The following is a 23,435-nucleotide window of genomic DNA, read 5'->3' as shown; positions in this document are numbered from 1 at the left end:
CACAAAGTGTAATTTCATGGAATTGCATCAATTCACTTTTGCCTAAGTAACTAAGATTGGGAATTTTATGAAAACATTCAGTTACTTTAGTAATTCATTATACTTATAATGGAAGGTTTCGTCCTATCCTACCCGTTCGGCTAACGACCCTCCACTAGTCAAAAGTGTGGTAGGTAAGAGTGGATACCCATTCAATCACCATTTTATAGGAAATTTCCTTAAACACCCCTTATAGACTAGCTTCGTGAATGAGGCCTACTAACGGTAAGACTGACTTTTACTCATACATATATATATATATAATGTTAGACTTTTAATGTTATATATAGTATAGGGTGTATTTTATAACTTTTAAAATACTATGTGGTTAAATTTAACAATTATACTTTTAATTCAATTAAATTGTTAACCTAAACTTTTATGGATTTATTAAACCTCTTTTAATTATACTCCTTAATTAATTAATAAAACCATAAGGGTGTGATTTGAACTTTTTCAAAACTATACTAGTTTTAGAATTTAACATTCCTAATTAAACTTTTAATCAACTTTTAAATTCCAAAACTTGAGGGCAAGTTTTGAAACATTTCAACACATTAGGGTTTAGAATTTAAATATACATCAAAATTAAACAATTAATCAAAATTTAAATTCCAAAACTTGAGGGCAAATTTTGAAACCTTTTTCAAAACATTAGGGTTTCAACTATTTAAATTTCAAAACAACAAAACTTTTGGAGTTCAAATTTAAACTATAAAACCTAAAGGGCCAAATATGAAACTTTTCACAACAACAAGGATCAAATAACAAATAATTCAAATTAACATTTAATCACATAATTATCCATATTTGATGATTTCTTGCAAAGTAATTTATCAATTTACTTAAAATAACTAATCAATTATCTTATAAGGAAACAATTATCTTATTAATTGACAAATATCTTCAATTAGATTAAAAATATAGTCAAATATATCATATAATCGGAATAATATTAATCTAACATGATTAGGTAATTATCCCAATGCAAAAACAGCAAGAAATCCCGAGATAAGCACTGTCTGACGCACCGACTCGCCGAGTCACCCTCTGGAACTCGCCGAGTAGGGCTGACTCGCCGAGTCCAAGAGTGACTCGCCGAGTCAGGTCGAACGGTGAGGCCAAAACACGATTTTCAGTTACATCAAGCATCAATACAATAGAAACCAATCATGGCTCTGATACCACTGATGTGTTTTGGTCATAAGACATCCTATGTGCTCATACAAACCCTAAAGCTCGGATCTAGGTTTCTCTATTGTACATACTTTGAATCCAAGACTATAAACCCTAATTCTAGCATATGGAAATCAGAATACACATGTAATTAGGTTTAAGAACATACCTTGATTGTTATATAGCAATAACAATCCAATTCCTCCTTGAATTGACCTTGGAAAGCTGAGAGTCACAAGTGTCACTCCTCTAATGGCTTACAAACACCATAAGCAAGTGGAGAAGGTATAAAGAAAGAGGAGGGAGGTTAGAATTCGTCTCTAAGACTTCTTGGGAAGGGATACACGAATTCATGACCCTAGGGGTATCTATATAGGTGTAGAGATAGGGTTTCAATCATTATCCTTATCTAAGTTTGTAACTATCACATAATTACAATTCAGCCCCTCTACTTTAATTAATTACACTTGATCACAAATTAATTCTTAATTAATTATTGACCAATATTAATTAAACAAATATGATTTCTCCTTTAATATATTATTCTTATAACATATTAATAAATCATATTATCCTCTCTCTATATATATTTCTCCAATCAAGTTGCTTTGGTGAAGGCAACCCAAAAGGACCATGCACCATCGGGTCAAGTACATACCAAAATAGTTATGGACTTAGACACTAATCCAACAATCATAACATATCATAACAGAACAGCCATGCATATCAAGTCTACAGTATGACTGGTCCGCCTACACCAGGCCTTCAGTCCACCAGGCCCACTCTCTCTCCGAGTCTACAATATGACTGGTCCGCCCGCACCGGACCTTCAGTCTGTCTGGTCCACTCTTTGAGCCTCGGCACGTCTGGTCCGCCCTCTTGGGGCCTTCAGCCTATCCAGACCGCTCGTCGGGCCATCGGTCTAACCGGTCCGCCCTGAGTATGTTGGCCTACAGCACAAACCAGGACCCGCCTCAACCCGACCCCAGTCCAACAACCATGTGCACATAAACATATAATCATATAGCAATTCACAACTAATCAACAAATCTAGCAGATCACATAACATAACAACATCCTAACCAGGATACCGACCTAACCGGTCACTAACATAGCATCATCCTATATACCAGGATACCGACCTTAACCAGGTCTCTAACATAGCATCATCCTAAATACCAGGATACCGACCTTAACTAGGTCTCTAACATATACCATCCTAAATACCAGGATGCAGACATAGCAAAGCAATAACGATACAAGCAACTACCCGGATTCCCATCCGATAAAGGGCCGGCCTTGGTGCCTTAGACCCTGTCCATATAGTGAGGATAACTCACCTGCAACTGCCGACTTGAAGAAATAAGATCACGCTGCTCCGACCACCAGCACGAGCTCCACCACTAAACATTACCAATTAACCAAAACCAATAAGCACCAATAATTACCAAAATACCCTACTCGCCGAGTGAACTCGTTGACTCGTCGAGTTCCAATGCTTAGAAACTCCCATGCCACGACTCAACTCGCCGAGTCGCCCCAAGACTCGCCGAGTCCAACAATCTTCGAGTCCCATCCTGCTCAACTCACTGAGTCATCCCTCGACTCACAGATTCACAGCTCAACCAGAAAAGGCTAGGGTTCCACGACCAGACTCGCCGAGTGCAAGAACAGACTCGCCAAGTCCAAGGCAATCTTTAATAGACTCGTCGAGTGGTTCTTCCAACTCGCCGAGTCCACACGGGACTAATTAGACCAACCCTACCCGACTCGCCGAGTCTTCTCCCAGACTCGCCGAGTCCAAACGGGTTATTCCATAATCTGAAAATACAGAGCTTCTCCTTTGTTCCAAATAATAGATCAGGGTCCCTATGGTTCATTAGCAACATAAAGTTGCTACCTTTACGTGCTTCCATGACCCATTCACTAAAAACCAAACTAAAATGGAACTTAACTCATTAGGGCTGGCTTTTGCATAGCTAAACAAAGGGCTTTCTTCACATAGAATCCATAAAGAACTCAGATCTGGAGTTTTAACTCCAGATCTAGCTCATGCATTAAGATCTCATCATAAATTCCTCCAAACAAACCCTAAAGCTCCATGAATGGTGGGTCTAGAAGGAATAAAGCCAAGATGACGAATCCTTACCTCAAAACAACCTCCAACTGAAGAGTAAACCAAATCGCCTCAAGCCTCCTTGACCCAAGCTTCTTAATCTTAAAGGTTTCCTTCCTATATCTACTTATCTAAGATCCAAAATTCTCCCAAGGCTCTCAATTATGATTTTAGGGCTTCTGATTCTCAGAGGAGTAATAAGGGGCCGAAATGGGGGCTTAAGGCTCCTTAAATAGGGTGTAAACCTTAGGAATTAGGGTTTCTCATTCCAGCATGGACTCGTCGAGTCCAGCCGCTGACTCGGCGAGTCTGGTCACTTAACATGTGCCTGGCACACGCTTCGAGTCGACGAATTGAAGCTCCTACTCGCTGAGTCCTTCTTTTCCAAACTTACACTTTACCCCCTGAACTCTTGATTCTGAATTGGGATGTTACAATTCTCCCCCACTTAAATTAGGCTTCGTCCTCGAAGCCTGCTGCAACACACAAATCCAGATACTACTCCCACAATGCACCTCCTGGCCTCAACCGACCCAGGTTCATCCGAACACTGCCATCAAACCCCTATAAAGTTCAACTCTTTCTCACAGAGTCACGACAACTGCTTCAAGCTGGCCACCGACTTCCTTCTCTGATAACGACACTTATGCACCATTGATCACCCAATGATACTTTCATCATTTTAAATCACATAAACACTTGTCTCTTACAAACTAGAAATCATCTTGAACCACCGGGTCCTGACCCAGTACCAACTGTTATCCCTTACCTCGTTTGGCATAACTTTCATCGAATTTCACTGCTGGGACTCATCCCGCTTCCATTCCGAATCCAACTCTTTTCTTTCCGCGCTGACAGGATGACACCTCCTTCAGCTCCTGAGCAACTCCCATAAGCTCTCCTCTGCAATCACATACACATGCTGAACCTGCTCTAACATCCTCGGGCTGGAAAAACCTGACACACTGACGATACCTCCAAACATCCCTAGGATGAATTACCGCTACATACATAACCTCCTGATCACAACCATACTGGAAATCCAAGGCTCCATCCTTACATCCCTTCCAAACTCCTCTGATACTATACTACTGGAAATTCTTCCGCAATCTCAATAGACACCCAATCCGGATGTGCGTCCATACCACTGGCACAATCACAATGCTCAACAATCATAATTGAAATACTTTCAATCATCCATTCTCACTACTGTTTTCACTTCCGTGAACCAATACTCCCTCCCGAAGTTACATACCTTTCCCTTTCCTTATCCAAGGAAATCTACTTGCCAACCTTGCCACTTCAGACAAGTGCCACAGTGCTCACACCCCACTTTACACTATCCCTTGTAGAGTAACCGCTACTCCATGCATTACACATGCTCTGAATCTGCTTGCAAGGACTCTCGAGTCCATGCACTGCCTTCCACTAACATAATCAATACCCGGGGCCAAACCTACTGTTTGCTATCACATCGCAACATACTCAATCCATCTCTTCATATAGATTTATCAACATATACAGAGTCTTCAGCATGACTGGACCACCTTACCAGGCCTTCAGGCAATTTGGGCCACTCTCAGAACCTTCATCATGTCTGTACCGCCCTCTAGGGCCTTCAACTTGTCTGGACCGTTCTCCGAGCCTTCAGCCTGACTGGTACGCCCATCGGCCTTCAGTCTCCCCGGACCGCTCAAACTATCATACATCATCCCGAACTATCCTTCTTGGGAATCTTTCCCTTACATACTGTTCTAGCCCTCTAGGGGTTCCGAACTCTAACTCCATTCCATCTACTCAGATCCCGGCCTAATCCTAGGCCCTACAACAACCAATCACCTTTTCCGAAAACCTTGGTCTGTATCCCTCCCCATTTTTCTGTCACTTACTCACACCAGCCCACCCTCTTGGCTGACTGAAACACTGCTGAATCTCAAACAGCTAATCAACCTCTAATACTTGACGATCCTCCTGAGAATTTTCTAATTCTCCCCACTTAGAGCACTGACTACCAAACACCGGTGACTCAACCGACAGAAATCAATCAACCGACAGAAATCAATCATCCCTACCCAACATACTCCTCTTATCCATGAACTAATTTCCTCTGAAACGAGCAACCTCCACAAAGTCACTTCCCAGCATCGCACATCACGAACTCTAAGGGAGTTCGACTCTCCGCTGAACATTTCTCAAATCACAATTGCTATACTCGACAACAAGACCATATAACCAAATTCTGACCATCAATCCCTTGGATGCTAACCGCCTACAATTCCTAGTAACTAACACTTCCAACCAAACCATGAAACACGCAGAACGGCGAATAAAATACAGCACTACATAAACAACCAGATAACCAGACAACAATGAAATGAAAACATACTCGCAACTGCGTCTGACTCTGTCCTGACCTCCTCTGCTATGAGCTAAAAAGCGCAACCCTGAGCCCTCAGAGGCTCTGCTCCACCCTGACCCCCGCCAGTAATCCTCAAAGTGGTCGGTGCTGGAGCCTGCACCGGTCTGGCAACAAGCTGTGGACAGTTGGCCCTCAAGTGACCAACCTGGTGGCAATGATAACAAATCCTCATATCCTGAACCGGGGCTGGTTGTCGACAATCACCCGTATAATGCCCCTCTCTCCCACACTTGCAGCACGCACCACCAGACCTACAAACTCCGGTATGACCCTTCCCGCACTTTTTGCAAGTGCGGCTGCTCTGACTTCCCAACCTAGAATCAACGGTCTTGGACTGTTTCGGCGCCGGCTGCGACTGCGTCGGGGCCTGCCTATGCTCTCTCAACTGCAACTCAATCTCCAACTCACACCGCCGAGCGACATCCTGCAACTCCAGTAAGGTCTCGCACCTCTGTGTAGACACAAACTGCTTGATATCCCTCTTGAGCATACTCAGATATCGGAACATCTGAGCCTACTCCAAAGGAAATTCAAGGCAACACATCTCCCTCTCAGTGAACATCCTGGTAATCTCCGTCACCGACTCCGAATCCTGCTTCAGTTCCAAGAACTCCTGAGCCAACCGCTCCCTCTCAACTCGTGGAACATAACGGGTACTGAACATCTACCTGAACTGATCCCATGAAATCGCAGCCCGCTGCGCATCCAAATAAGATCCCATGGTCAACCTCCACCAATCCTTCGCCCCGAGCCTCAAAAGGTTCAGAGCACACCTCACCCTCTGATCCGCAGGGCATGAAGACGTGAAGAAACAACCCTCCACGTCTGACAACCACCTCATAGCAATGATCGGATCCTGAACTCCATCGAAAGTAGGGGGCTTCGTATTATCGAAGTCCCGATACTGAAAACGTCGACCGGTTCCTCCCCCTGCCGTTGATATAGCCGCTATAGGCAGCCGCCTCTATGAGAGCTGCATAACGTTCATCAAAGTACTCAACAATGGCGGACTTGATCGACCCAAACATCTCCGTCAACTTAGCCCGGAACATAGCAGCAACCTCAACATGCAGGATCTCACGAATCCTGGCATCCAGCTCACCCGTACTCATCTGACCAATGACCTCAGGTAGTACCGATCCACCTTGATCTCCTTCTCCTTATCCCGATCCTAACCCGGATCCACCCCCGGCATGCCTCGTAACCACCATACTGAAAATACGCCGCAAGAAAATCAGATGCTTCCCCAATAACCCGGGAACCAACTCCCAACCCGAACCTGGGGTTGTGACTTCCTTGATACGCGTATGGGCCTATGCTTTCAGTAGTACGGGCCCATACTACCTTCCACACCTACCCATATTTATATCAAGTATCACCACAACACCCTAGCGATAAACATATACATGACAACACTCAATCCTCACCTCTAGAGGAACTGCTAACTACCTCACATAACAGGGAACCCTAGGCTAGCATGCATCATATAATTAGGCAATTCTATCATGCAATTCCTGAAGATCCCTAGCCTAGTACTGGCATGTTGTTCTAACATATCACATAATCAAATAACTTGTATGGTATTTTGGGGTCTACTTACTGGCTCTGGCTGATCGTACCTCCGCATCCTCCTCTACTCATTCTTTGAAGACCATTTTAATTTCACTTTGAAAACTCTCCTTGATTTGAGACTGGATTCACACGAATGTTCCTCCAATTCACTCAAACCAAGGCTCTGATACTAACTTGTAACACCGTGAAAATACAACCAATTTAAACTTTTTCAAAACAACCCATATTCATTAAGTTATTACAAAAAGGTTTTCAATTCTTTTATTATCAGAGTATCCCAGAACATCAACATAACACTAAGGAGCGGTACGATCATGCCTTCGCCTTGCCACGGTCTCCTGAAGTACCTAAAACAATACACTAAAACTGTAAGCCCGAAAGCTTAGTGAGTTACCCCCAAAATACCAACCACAGTACCATACACATATCATATCATATCATATCATAACATATCATAACAGAACAGGCATGCATATCGAGTCTACAGTGTGACTGGTCCGCCTGCACCAGGCCTTTAGTCCACCCGGTCCACTCTCTCTCCGAGTCTACAGTATGACTAGTCCACCCGCATCGGGCCTTCAGTCCACCTGGTTCACTCTCTGAGTCTATAGTATGACTGGTCCGCCCGCACCGGGCCTTCAGTCTATCTGGTCCACTTTCCGAGCCTCAGCATGTCTGGTCAGCCCTCTTGGGGCCTTCAGTCTATCCGGACCGCTCGTCGGGCCTTCGGTCTAACCGGTCCGCCCTAGGTATGTTGGCCTACAGCACAAAGCAGAACCCGCCTCAACCCAACCCCAGTCCAACAACCATGTGCACATAAACATATAATAATATAGCAATTCACAACTAATCAACCGATCTAGCAGATCACATAACATTGGAACATCCAAACCAGGACACCGACCTAACCGGTCACTAACATAGCATTATCCTATATACCAGGATACCGACCTTAATCAGGTCTCTAACATAGCATCATCCTAAATACCAGGATACCGACCTTAACTAGGTCTCTAACATATACCATCCTAAATACCAGGATTCCGACATAGCAAAGCAATAACGTAACAAACAACTACCCGGATTCCCATCCGATAAAGGGCCGGCCTTGGTGCCTTAGACCCTGTCGATATAGTAAGGATAACTCATCTGCAACTGCCAACTTGAATAAATAAGATCATGCTGCTCCGACCACCAGCACGAGCTCCACCACTGAACATTACCGATTAACCAAAACCAATAAGCACCAATAATTACCAAAATACCCTTGGTAGTCAAACTGGTCAATCCTTGGTCCAAGTCAAAGTCAACCTTCTTGGTTGACCCTACTCTTCGAGTCAACTCGTTGAATCGTCGAGTTCCTAAGCTCAGAAACTCCCATGCCACGACTCAACTCGCCGAGTCACCCCAAGACTCGCCGAGTCCAACAATCTTTGAGTCCCATCCTGCTCAACTCACCGAGTCATCCCTCGACTCACCGATTCACAACTCAACCAGAAAAGGCTAGGGTTCCACGACTAGATTCGCCGAGTCCAAGGCAATCTTCAACAAACTCGCCGAGTGTACCCGACTCACCGAGTCTTCTCCGAGACTCGCCGAGTCCACACGGGTTATTCCATAATCTGAAAATACAGAGCTTCTCTTTTGCTCCAAACAATAGATCAGGGTCCTTATGGTTCATTAGCAACATAAAGTTGCTACCTTTACGTGCTTCAATGACCCATTCACCAAAAACCAAACTAAAATGGAACTTAACTCATTAGGGCTGGCTTTTGCATAGCTAAACAAAGGGCTTTCTTCACATAGAATCCATAAAGAACTCAGATCTGGAGTTTCAACTCCAGATCTAGCTCATGCATCAAGATCTCATCATAAATTCCTCCAAACAAACCCTAAAGCTCCATGAATGGTGGATCTAGAAGGAATAAAGCTAAGATGACGAATCCTTACCTCAAAACAACCTCCAACTGAAGAGTAAACCAAATCGCCTCAAGCCTCCTTGACCCAAGCTTCTTTATCTTCAAGGTTGCCTTCCTAAATCTACTTATCTAAGCTCCAAAATGCTCCCAAGGCTCTCACTTATGATTTTAGGGCTTCTGATTCTCAGAGGAGTAATAAGGGGCCGAAATGGGAGCTTAAGGCTCCTTAAATAGGGTGCAAACCTTAGGAATTAGGGTTTCTCATTCCAACATGGACTCGTCGAGTCCAGCCGCCGACTCGGTGACTCCAGTCACTTAACATGTGCCTGGCACACGCTTCGACTCGACGAGTTGAAGCTCCTACTCGCCGAGTCCTTCTTTTCAAAACTTACACTTTTCCCCTGAACTCTTGATTCTGACTTGGGATGTTACACAAAACTTTAACTTCTTGTTCGGGAACATCAACACAACAACTACCCACGTCATTAAGTTATGTACCAACATCATCATTACCAACATACTTGTAATTCTCAGGATCCACATAGTGAATAGGTGAATACCTAACATTAACATTTTCAGCAACACTATGAAATTGAGGTACACTAGGAGTATTGAAAGTCCCTATTGGATTGTTGCTCCCTTTATCGCTGCATAAATTAGCAACCGGCTCATTTTCACTCTGGCCACCATTCGTAACCGCATCACTTTCATCAGCCACCACAAACACTTTCACAACCCTTCCTCCGCTACATTTGATTATACTGATCAACATTCTAACATTTATGTCTTTAACCATAGTTATATAATGATTCAATTCCGGACAATGGAAATGAAGATTAATTTTATATTTGTCTAACAAACCGGTTTTGCTTCTCACCAATGATACAAATTCACTATAACTAATATACTTAGAAAATATCATAGCGAATTTAGAAATACATCCATGTGGACATATGTATTCGAGATTTGTGTTAATAACTTGCCATCTCTCACCAGTTACAAGGGAAACCAAATATTCAATCAGTCTTTTAGAGAGGTTTTAAACAAATTTTCAAAAGAAATAACAACTAAACTGATAATTTTTTGCAAAAGTTTGTATATAATAAGGTTATTTCGTAGTCAAACCCATCAATTTCGTAGTAAAAAAAAACTCAAAATCGAAAATGAAAACGAGAGGAATCACAGATGGCATAGTCCATCTGCGATTTTAGACTGAAAAACAAGGTATATATACAGAAAAAAAAACCATCTGCGAATGTACAAATGGCAAAAGCATGTATGTGCTTTAGCCACTTGTACATTCGCAGGTGGCTTGTTGAAATCGCAGATGAGTGTAATCCATATGCGATTTTAGTGACTAAAATTGCAACTTTGGTTTTTTTTAGCTATTTTCCACAAACTAATTAAGGTATTTGGTTAAATTTGCAATTTTCTTTTATGTTATTAGGGTTATTGTCACTATAGCCCAACAAACTTTAGTATATTGGTTTAAATGGTCCCTTATGACTATTTTTTACATTTGAAGGGCACGAACTTGTGTTTTACCGTTTTAAAATGTCATTATTAAAGATATGAAGGGGTCACCCGGTGAACCCCTTCCTAATAATTAATTTAGATATGCCATGTGGCATTTGGTCAACTGAAATTGTCCAAACTACCCCTGATGTTACTGCAATTCATCCCGTGAGATTGAGTTTGAAGAAATTCGTTCTTGCAGTTGACCTCTGTCAAATCAAAATCAAAACAAAGAAAGATCTATGTCAAATCAAAATCAAAACAAACAATCAAAACATATTACATATTAACGAAGAAAACAGACAGAAGTGAGAGTCATATAGGTTACCTTTGAGTCGAAAATTTTGAGGAAGAATCGTGATTTGGGAACAGAGAGCTTGGAGCTAAGAATATCAACAACTGCAACACTTACTTTCTTGTTTACATCGGGATTTAGATCTCCGATAGACACCAGCTCACCATACGACGCTGACTGCTCGCTACCTCTAAAAGCCATCGGCACAGATCCCTTGTGTAACTATGACTCTAGAATCACTACAATCGGTTTCAGATCTACCCCAAGGAAATTGAAATTCACTCATGAACACTGAAACATTAACAATCGTAAAAGCAAGTCATGGATTGATTAGAAAGGGGGGTTTCTTTTCCTTAGATAATTTTTGAAGCTATTATAACATCAAGTCATTAAGTCATCGATGACATTATTATCGAATAGAAGAAGATGATTCATGGAAACGATTCAACATCATAAACTCCAAACGAATCGCAAAGTTCATCACCTGTATATGATGACAAAATCGAGAATATCCAAAATATCCAGAAAATCGAGAGAATCGATGACGACTCAAGCAAAAGAATTTCGACGTCGTGAAAATCAATAAAATTGAGAAGAACGACGACAACCCAATCAATGAGATTAAGAAGAATTTTGATTGATTAAGAGGTAGATCGTTCCATTTAACTACCTTTGCCATCAAAACCTGCTGAAACTCATGTGTATCGCCGATCACCACCAATTGACAAACGTTGACTGAGAGAGAAGGAGCCTCGGTCGAGAAGAAACTACCGCTTCCATCAAATCCACGCAAGTGTCTTCATCGCCGATCACCATTGATCACCACCGGTTCACAAACGTTGACTGGTAGTTGTCGTGGTTCTATGGAAATTTTATGCGGCCATTGTCGATGGGTCTTCGAATATTGCTATCGTCGGAGACTAGACGATGGTTTTCGGAGAGTGTGTCGGGATAGTAAGCGTTTATAGTCACAGTACTAATCACCGAAAAGTATTCGGAGGGGGAATACAATGAAGAAGCACAATGAAGCGACTACTATGAAGATAAACATCACTTTATCGGTGACCATTCTTCACTTACGTAGTGAGAAGTCAACAAAAATATAACAAAGAAAAATGTTGGCCCACAAGGTTTTAAAAAGAAAAATAAAAAACCAAGTAAGTTTATTGTAACCGGTAAAACCTGTTTAAAATGTGGTCTATCCCTTTATTAACAGGTAAAACACAAGTTCGTGCCATTCAAATGCCAAAAATAGTCACGAGGGACCATTTAAACCAATATACTAAAGTTTGTTGGGATATAGTGACAATAACCCTTGTTATTATTAGCAGCAAAAAATGAGAGTGACTTTGTTAAATTTTGTATATTTAATGTAAGATTTTTATCTCTATATTTAATTTGGTAACGGTGTTTTGTAACTTCATATTGTAACCTTGTGTTGTTTATTTTATTATTAATTATTTTCATGAAGAAGTTAGACAAAGAACATAGTTGCAACATTTTGTTTTTGTTTGTGGTTTTAAAGTTAAAGTAAAAGATATGAATTCTAAATCTATGTGGTTTGATATTTGTAAATGTTTGTTATAAATTTACCTTTTCGATGTACATAATTCAATAATAATATTTGGTGTAAAATACAAATTTAAATGACAATGATATACATCATTTAAAAAGCTTAAAAGTTAAATTCTAAAGATAAGAAATAATGTTTGATCATTGTTACATAGTTTTTTTTTGTTGGTAATCACTAATAGAATATGGTGATCGTTAGAACTAACTAAAAAAAGTTAGAACTAATTAAAAAAAGATAAGAAATTAAATTCATGTATGCTTTTGTGTGTTGTTGTACTTCAAAAATTCAAAAAGAAGAAATAATTTTAATTTTTAATTTTTATTGCTAAGATAAAAAAGTAAACACATTAAATATATAATTTCAAAATATAATTTTACTAAACACATACTTGCCTATCTGTTATTCTCAATTATTACCCTTACAGTTTACACTCTATTATGTATTTTATAAATTCATGTGTGTTGTTGTACCCGTATCCAAACAAATTTTATTTTATAAAAAAAAAAAATAATCATTCAAAAGCTGTCGTCGCAAAGCTTACTGTGTGTTTTTAGTTGATAGCTGCATCAAAAAAGTTACTAGCCGTCTACCATACAAAGAAAAGATATGTAAAATATTTTGTACAAAAAGTGCACCGTTACCTCGTATAACAGTATAGCCCCTTTGAAAATTTTGATCTCACACCATATAATATACTATTTGTTATCTTATTTGAAAACTTTTTAAGTTTTAACTTATATATATAAAAATCTTAATTATTCTCCATTTCGAAATGTTAATGTTATTACAAGTATATAATAAGAGTGAATATATATAAAAAAGAAAGACAAAAAAACCTAATAATAGCAAATTATAATGGTGCAATCATATATTATTCTTATAATAACTTTACGTATTAAATAATACTATTAAACGTATCATTTTTAATAAATGAATGTTTTTTTTATCATTTGTTAAATTCTTATTCAATCTGCCAAATTTTATTTTGTAGTTATTTTAAATTAATTTTTTTTTCACATGCCATTTTATGAGTTTTTTTATTTTATTAAATTTCATATAATATTTTAATATAATAATTGCAATAAATGTAGTAATAAATGAATATTAGTTTTATTAATAAACTTATCTTTTAATTTCAAAATTCTCAAAATTAAAGCTTATTAGTATCTTTTATTTATTTAAATTATTAGTTTAAATTTAAAAGATAAAAAATATTTTTCTATTATAATAATTGATTATTTTTCTTATTTTCTTATAAATTCAAAGTTTTCAAATATTTTGACCTTTATATTTAATTTTTTTTAAATTAACTCATGTAATACATGGGTCTTACAAGTAGTTTATAATAATTTTGATATTTAGTGAAGTCATATAGACATATTTTTGATATTGTAAATCTTATAACGTATTAAGTCGAGATAAAAAAAGGTTTCAAAATCAAAAAATTTAAAACTATTTATGAACTAAAGTAAATACAAAATAATTTTTTTCTTATATAACAATGAAATTAATATCAATATAACATTTGTAATTAGTATAGTTTGAAAAATACTAATGCGATGTATTTCCTATACATGGAATTTTTTAAAAGTACTAGCTATATTTTTTCTTACATATTTTCAATAAATGAAGGATTGTTTTATATAATTATATTATGAAAATCTATTAAATTATACCAAAATATTCTTCAAATTGCCACAAAAAAAAAAAAAAAAAAAAAAAAAATCAAAGGGCCGATGAATATATGGTTATCTCATTTAATATGGAAAATATGGATGATTTAATTTTGTCAAATTTTTATTTAGTGTCAATTAACTTTTTATAGAAAAAAGACAAAATTGCAAAAATGGTCCCTATGATATGTATTTTTTTGGGTTTTAGTCCAAACCTCGATTTTTTTTTGGGTTGGTGGTCCTTTTGAGCTACTTTGCTTGTAGTTTTGGTCCCCATTTTCCCCAACTCTTACCTAGTTCTTGAATTCTTATTCATGATATTTCTCCTCCCTTACCCGATGAACCTCGGTAATCATTCCATTGTCGGGAACTTGACTATCTCCTCCATTGAAACCCTTAGACCAAACTACCACAATGAAACCCACCTAAAATATCAAGATCTAGGGTTTGATTATCGACAGGGAGGAAGAAAAAGGGACGACAACGATGTTGTTAGGTTTACTAGCAGGTGATAGTGATGTTCATTGTTGACGGATGTCAGCAGTGTTCTAATTTTCGTTTTTGGAAATCAATTCACATGGAAATCAATTCACAGGTTTGCACTTTAACACACACCAACACACACACACACGAACATTCAATGTTCTGGGTTTGTTGTTCAAGAACAACATATGAAATTGATTTAGAAGTTGAAGACATATCAGGGGAAAAAACGATTTAAAATTTGTCAAGATTTAACCCCATCGATCTCTCAAGATCCAATCTCGGTAAGCCCTAATGCAATATGAAATCAATTTCGAATCTGAAATTGATTTTACGTGTGAATTCAAACCATGAATATCCTTTCTTTATCTTAGTTGGATCGATTAATAAGTGTCTGTGTGTATGTGTTTTCGATCGCAACTCATGATCCTCTATTTCTTATTTGATTTTGTCAGAAGATGGGACAGAGATGGAGATTCGATGTCTCTTTCTTCTTTCTTTGTGAAATTGATAAGCAGGTCTCAAGTTGTGGTGGTTACACGGTCACAAGGAGGGGTGCCGACAGAAGGCTATCCCCGGAGCCTTCATTCCCTTTCTGTTGTGATCGGCAGAAAAACATTAAAAAGGATGGAGGTCTTCGATCTTCTGTTGATCCAAGAAGAAGGAAGCATTAACGGAGGTGGCAGTTGGTGGCGATGATGGTGTTGGTGGTGGCGATGGCAGCCCCTTGGCTTGCCGGTGGAGTTGTTGTTCTTGATGGTCACCGGAAATACATCCACCTCCGGTGGTATTTTTACCAAAATAATGAAGAAGAAAAGGAAGAAACAAATCTACAAGGGAGAAAGAGAGAGAGAGAGAGAGAGAGAGAGAGAGAGAGAGAGGGTGGGCCCCATAATTTGTATTAATAAAACATTAAATTAAATAGTAAAAATCATAAAAAAAAAATGTATGAGATGAGCATTTTAGTCTTTTCAGTTTTCTGGAGGACCAAAAACGCAACGAAACTAGCTTAAAAAGACCACCAATCTAAAAAAATCGTGGTTTGGACTAAAACCTCAAAAAAATGCTTACCATAGGGACCATTTTTGCAATTTTGTCTAGAAAAAAATGTTAAAAGCCTCGGAGTATAATAATATCTATATTGCTTTTTGTGGGTTTCCTTTTTGAGGTGGAAACTATCAATTTTTTTTAAAGATAAGGTATAATAGTCCTTTTGTTATTTTAGATAGGGATGAGCATCGGAACCGGGTATCCACTTTTAGAACCGAAACCGCCTTAAGTGGTTCTGGTTTTGGTTCCTAAAGTTATGGAACCACCTTAAGCGGTTCCGGTTCCTGTTCTCGTTTTTTTGGAACAGCTACCCGCTGATTAACCGCCGGAACAGGTTTATATATATATATATACATATATATATATATATATATATATATATATATATATATATATATATATATATATATATATATATTATTAAGGATATTGCCCATTTTTGAAATTTAAGAGGTACTACACCTACTGCATAATATACAATCAATTTATTCATACCTTTTAATACTCCTATTACATTTCCGTTTTACAAATTAATTGCATTAAATATTCACACTTTCGTTTGACAAATTAATGACATTAACATTGATGTTTCATAAATTGAATCAAAAAAGTAAACATACTATTTTTCTCCTCTGTCCTCTACACTCGCATTTTCCCTCAAACAAATAGCAAAAACCCTATTTTGAAAAGACGACATCGCACCTCATCCGCCTAACTCATTGTCATCATCACCATCGGTAGTGAATCACCACCCACTCTCCAACCTCGCACTCACTGTTTCTGTATCTAATCGTCGTCGCCGCCACTTACTGTGATCTCGCAACACTTTTTCGGTGACAAGAAGCCACCACGCTCTCTCTTTATCTCATTTGTCCTCTACACTGGCACCACTCGCTTGAGATTACTTCGAGGATTAGCATCTTTCAGATGAGATCCAAGTACTCTATCAGCCGTAAGTTTTTTTTTTTTTTAATGCAAATTCGAAGTTGAAATTGTCATGTTCAAGAGAAATGAATCTGAAAAAGGGGCTCAATGAAGATTGAATTTGATGTCGGAATTAATGTGCAAATACAAATTCTTTATTCCAGTTTTGATGTCAAACCTAGCTCTTTCAAATTATTACATGTTCGAGTGTCGTCTTTATGTCTCTAGCCTGAAAACCCACGTCTGTATAAGGTCAAAATGCTTAAGGGTATCGGTAGTCACCCAAGGTAAAGTTCTGTTTTTGAGGTTTTAGCTTTGCTAGGATATTGGTTCTCTCAGAGTGTTAATTTGGTAATAGTAATGCTGAAAACACGTGTTTTATGAATTGCTGATGAAACAGGTGACTTTTTGAATTTGTTTGCTGGTTGCTCTTCTTGTTGAACCCTAACTTCAATTTTACAATAAGAAAAAAGCTTTTTGACATCAGAAGCGAAACTTTCTTTGGCATTCCTAGACCTTGGTATACTCTTTTAAATAAAAAGAGTTGATTTTGTTCATGTACATTTCAGTAAACACTTATTTGTACATGTAAAAATGCAAATATATTGAAAGAATGAATCATATGCTGATAAAGTAAAAAGATATTGGTATTTAAAGCTGCATATTTTCAATTCAAGATGGATAATTAGTACCAGAGAGATGTCATTTCCAGCTTTCTTAATTTGATTGTAGAGATGTGGTGCTTAGGATTTGAACATTACTAATTATATTTTTATCTGAAATTCATCTATGATTTATCCAAACAAAAACATTTTTACTGACTTTATCATATTTCTACAGGAGCTCAAAATGTGAGCTCTGAAAGGCAACTTAGGCAATTGGTTACATGTAAAGACAAGTCAGCAGGTAGAAATTTAAAGGCTCGTATCACAATTTTCCACAGAGGGGGAGTGGCAAAACGGTCACAAAGAACAATTGACCTAAAACGCAACACTTCATCAGTAGGTGTAGTTGAGCGAATCGAATACGACCCAAATCTCACTTCACGGATCGCAGTGGTCAGATGGGTCGAAGGGCAGCCGTTGACCGCTTGAAAAAAGTCAACTCCCTCCAAAAAAAACTTCACCCCACCCCCAAGATCCTACCCTCCATCTCCATCAAAGGTCAATTTTCATTCTCTTCAATTCCCGGAATGTTAGAAGACAAAAAGGTGGAATCTTTAACGCCTAAAACAGATCATGTAGCGGTTGGACTTTCAAAAGGTAGTAGGACCTTGAGTAGTCAAAGTCAAAGTCAAACGGGGACCCACATGAGAAATGTTAAGGATGTTTTTTTGTCTGCTTTCTCATCTTCAAATGGAAAAAAAAAGACATGATGCTCCTTCTTCGTTTGTGAACGTGTTGGGTGTTCCAAGAATGGCAATGGCAGGGGAAAACCGGAATTTTTTGTTCCAAGAACGAAAGATGATGTGAAAGAAAATGAAAGTTTGCTGCTTAATGAGGTAAAAAGGTGGGATAAGGCTAGTGTTGTGTGGGGGCATAAGATGAAACGAAAAGCAGTTGTTTCTTGGGGGAGTTTGAGACAAAGGGGGATTTTAGGGGTTGTTAATGAGTTAGAGTCAAAGTCAAAGGTGAGTGAAAGTGAAAAGGTGGAAAAAGATGAGAAATTTGGAGTGGATTGGGCTCCTATGAGTTATATATTGGCTACCAAAATGTCGATTTGTCTGTTACCTAAGTATCGATTTATCTGTTACTTGTCTGTTGTGACAAAAAAACAACATAAATCATAATTATACTGAAAAAAAAACAAATATTTAATTGGGTTTGTAATCAAGAGTGTACATTTATATATTATTATTTTAACATTTGCACAGTTTGATATAATCGGGTTTGTAATCAAGAGTGTATATTTATATATTATTATTTTAATTATACCGATAATTGTTTATATGTAGTAAACTATTTGTACAAAAGAATTAATCATCTCTACAATTTAATTTTTGAATAAAATATCCACACCTGACGCTTGGCGTGGGTAAACGACTAGTGTATATATATATATATATATATATATATATATATATATATATATATATATATATATATATATATATATATATATAAATGTGTGTTATTTAGACCGGTTTAAAATATATTGGTCAGATTTTGTCGATCTTTGGTCCGAATGGATTTGATTTAGATCGAACTAAATTGTGGTTTTGTCGAAAAAAAGTTAACAAAATTAATGCGATCGGGTTACCCGCTCCCATAACCGGAACCGCCGGTTCTGGGACTGGTTCCAAACATTTAAGAAGCTGCCTAGAGCGGTTCCGGTTCCGGTTCTAACATTCTAGGAACAGCCGGTTCCGGTCCGGTTCTCATCAAATGAGGCGGACACCCGCTTATGCTCATCCCTAATTTTAGATGTTGTGGATGATATAAAATATTTGTTATTTTTCATTAATATAAATAAATATCGTATTTATTTATTTTTTTTAAATTCTACGAAACTCATTTAAACATAAACAAGAACTTAAGTTTATACTTGTCAACGTATTCATTGCTATTTTCTTTATATAAGATTCTTTATAATTTAGTATTCAAGTAGTGTTTATGGATTTGTTTTTATAAAAATATATTTTGTAATTCTTTGTTGTGTATGTTTATATAATCTATGTTTGTTATTATTCCTGGTTATAATTTTGTTATAATATACTTCTAAGAAATATAATATCACTGACAAGAAACTAAACCTGATTGAACTACCTTTAAAATATATAATTGAAATATTCATTTTAATAAGATTGTCAATTTATAATGAAACACACTTTTTTTTAACCAAAACCATTAACTTAATTATATTTTATTTCAGTCCAAAACAAAAACATAATTTTTTAACACAAAACAACAACATACTTTCATTTTGAATCTAAAACAACATCCGCCATAACGAGACTCTTCGCCAAAATAAATTAATCGCCGCCGCCGCAACGCGTGGGTATGATATATATATATATATATATATATATATATATATATATATATATATATATATATATATATATATATATATATATATATATATATAAGTAGGTTCATGCTAAAACATAAATATTGCACGAATACAAATTTTATTTTAAAAAAATCAAAATTATTGACTACAAAAATTAAATTATTTACAAAAAATTAAAGATAATAAGTTTACATTGAATTGTGTTATGATAATATAGATTTAAAGACTGTTTTAACAATTTTTTTTTCACATCCTTGAACACTTTTAAATTCATGTTTTCATAATAAAAATGTCAAAAATCATGCTTTGCTAATATGAAACAGTTTCTCATGTATAATCATATTTATCATCATGTCGTTCGAAGTTTGGATGGATTATTGTCCAAAATATAAGGTTGAGGTGACACAATTTCTTAGTTTTTTTTTGTTTTCTTGTTTTCGCAAATTACTTGCATTTTCGTATAAAACTCTCATATATATATATATATATATATATATATATATATATATATATATATATATATATATATATATATATATATATATATATATATGACCCGTTTGCTTATCTAGGAACCGGGATCTACTTTACATATGGAAACGACAATGAACGTTTTATACGACCCAATTATTTGCATGGAAACGGGAGCCAGTTTTGAAACCGGGTTTTATTTCTCTTTTCGCATAAGACTCGTTGGTCATAAGATTTGGTTGAAAATATGGTTATTTGATTTATTTAATTGGTAGTGGAAATGATGTTTTTTTTTCTACTTGTGTGCTATACCTTTAGACCTGGCAATGGGACGGGTTTGGAGCGAATCAACCTTGATCCAAACTCTTTTAACAAATTTCAAAATCCAATCCAAACCCGCTCTGTAACCCGCAGAGTTTTGAATAATGAAACTCATACCTTTATCCATCGAATCAACAGATATCCAAACCCGCCCCGTAACCTATAGTTTTTTGAATAATCAAACACATTTTACTTAAATCATAAAATCACATTTATTAATAAAACTAAGTGTTGATTTAGAAGACACATTATGTACTCGATGACTTTCTATTGGAATTAAAATCATTATTTTAGTTACTTCCGATTGGTTTTTGACCGTCGATTGCATTGATAGAGAATAGCAATTACAAACTTTCTTCCGATTGATAAATGACCTTATTGATTTATAAATGAAATTGGTAATTACATGATGAAATATAAATGAAATGAAATCATTTCTCTTAGGAGAAGACTGAAAGTATAGAAGTTGAGTCGTCGAGTCCTATGTAAAAATAGTTTAGTCTTTGATCTTTTCTATTTGGACTTCCGATTGGAATTTAATGTAAACTTTAGGTAATATAAAATATAAATGTATAATTCTAAAATTTATATGGGACGGGTTATAAACGAAGCGGATCGATGATGATCCATACCCGACCCTTTAAATAAAATGGTTAGCGGGTACGAGTCGTTAACGGGTAAACGGATCAAAAACTATGCTCCAAATCCGTATAATCGTTAAGGGTTTGGATCATATCAGGATCTAAACCCGCTCGATTGTGAGCTGTCTCATGCCGCCTTGCTAGAGTTTTTGCTTCGTAAAATCGTTCACTGATCTAAAAGAAAAGGTATACTTCCAGTAATTTATGTGTAATTAATTGAACATTATGTTCTACTACTTTCTCCGCCGATAGTAATTAAGACGGCAAACTCACATAGAACAACTAAAACAATTTGAAACCGAAGAACAATATATTCTCTTTGAAACAAATTGGGATCATATTTATTGTAATTTAATTTACAAGACTAATAAAACAAAAACAAAAATTCAAAAATTCAGAATCTAAATGGAGAAAAACAAAAGGAGACAAATTAACATAGTGGATTGTTCAAGGCCATATATATTATTTTATGTTCATATTTATCTACTTAAATTAATGCACAATTGAGCAAAAAAGAACATCGAGAATTAATGGAGATCATCTCGAAAGAAATCATCAAACCATCATCCCGGACCCCTGATCACCTCAAAACTTTCAAACTCTCATTGCTCGATCAACTCACTTTACATACATACACTCCCATTATTCTCTTGTACGACTCAGAAACCCAAATTAGCGGTGATGTTTTGAAGAAATCTTTATCCAAAATCCTAACAAAATATTACCCATTCGCCGGACGACTTAAAGAAGACGGCATCACCATTGATTGCAATGATGAAGGAGTGGTTTTCGTGGAAGCTAAAATCATTGGTTGTAGACTCTCCGATTTCCTTCAAAATCCAAACTACGAAACACAAAGCTTACTGTTTCCTGAAGGTTTTTTGTGGAAAGGATCATGCATTGGTTACACTTTTCTCGCTACTCAAGCAACATACTTCGAGGGTGGAGGCATGGCAGTGACTATATCCATGTCCCACAAGGTTGCAGATGCACCATCTGTTGGGATTTTCCTTAGCGACTGGGCTGCCATGGCACGAGGAGAAGAAAGACCACCACCGTTAATCCTTGCTACATCCATACCTTCATTGGATCTTGCATACACAATGCCTGAGATCGAGATTGAAATGAGTGAAACCCTAATCACAAAAAGGTATGTGTTCCATGCGGAAAACATATCGAGATTGAAACGATCAGTATCGGGGTTGGTGGAAAACCCTACAAAGATCGGGATTGTTACTGCGTTTCTTTATAGATGTGCGGTTGCTGCTTCCATGGCGAAATTAGGTTCTTTCAAAAAGTCTACTTTGATTCAGTTAGTAAACATGCGGCCACGAATGACACCACCATTACCGGAAAATTCCATCGGAAACTTCACTTGGTATTTCACAACGTCAAACAATCACCAAAGTGAAACCAGTCTGGGAAATTTGGTACTTCAGATGAAGAAAGGAGTCAAAGAACTCGGAGATAAAGATGATCTCTATGATTGGTTAAATAGCGTTAGGGATTCTGCATATAATGTAAAAGAGTTGTTTGATAATCTTGAAGTTTACAGGTTTAGCCACGTACGTGGAGGTTCTTTTTACCAGATGAATTTTGGGTGGGGGAATCCGAAGTGGGGCACCATTGCAGATGTGTTGGTGAAGAACACATTCATCTTGTATGATACACCAGACGGATATGGAGTTGAAGTTGTGGTGAGTCTTGAAGAAGAACACATGAGATTATTTCAAAGTAATGAAGAACTTCTTGAGTTTTCTTCCGTGAACAGAACTTTTCAATTGGCGTCGATTTCCCAGTCGCGCATGTGACATAGAAACGATATTCGTTGTCTCAACTGTTGTGTGTGTTTTCAGATTTTTTGTGTGTTTTGCTATGAAATGGCAAAATTGGAAACTTTCCTTATTTTAGTTTTTGATCTTTATATAATGCAATGTTTGAATTGGATTTGAATTCTAGTTTCCAATGTTTTATGTTTTAATTAATCGGTGCCTTTCTTATGTTTATCAATAAAGAGCCTATGGCACAAGTACTTTTCCCCTTGCTCTCTTCTTCATTTGTTTTCTAGATTAGGTTTTTGTCCTATGTTACTAGAATTCCTTGTGCACAAAGGCACAAGTTGAATCTCCAAATTTACACTTGGTATCAGAGCTAACAAGATTTCAATAAACATAAAGTAGAACATGCTATTGCAGGCCCGAATATGCATTACCTTATTTTGTCCAGGAGCAACTAT

General features: G+C 37.1%; 1 protein-coding gene and 1 pseudogene across 1 annotated transcript; both read left to right on the top strand.

Annotated features, from left to right (window-relative positions):
• The first annotated feature begins 15,478 nt into the window (after positions 1–15,478).
• Positions 15,479–18,543, top strand: LOC111902402 (60S ribosomal protein L2, mitochondrial-like; annotated as a pseudogene).
• A 3,186-nt stretch (positions 18,544–21,729) lies between these two features.
• LOC111902401 (acylsugar acyltransferase 3) lies at positions 21,730–23,010 on the top strand. Its single transcript, XM_023898241.1, has one exon. It carries the CDS (start codon positions 21,730–21,732, stop codon positions 23,008–23,010), a length of 1,281 nt encoding a protein of 426 aa, XP_023754009.1.
• Positions 23,011–23,435: the final 425 nt, after the last annotated feature.

This window comes from Lactuca sativa, chromosome 3, assembly GCF_002870075.4.
Source record: "Lactuca sativa cultivar Salinas chromosome 3, Lsat_Salinas_v11, whole genome shotgun sequence".
Lineage (NCBI taxonomy): Eukaryota > Viridiplantae > Streptophyta > Magnoliopsida > Asterales > Asteraceae > Lactuca > Lactuca sativa.
This window is presented reverse-complemented; position numbering and strand designations above follow the sequence as displayed.

Excerpts from the sequence above, each read along its gene's own strand:
- LOC111902401 (XM_023898241.1), top strand. The coding sequence starts at position 21,730 with ATGGAGATCATCTCGAAAGAAATCATCAAACCATCATCCCGGACCCCT.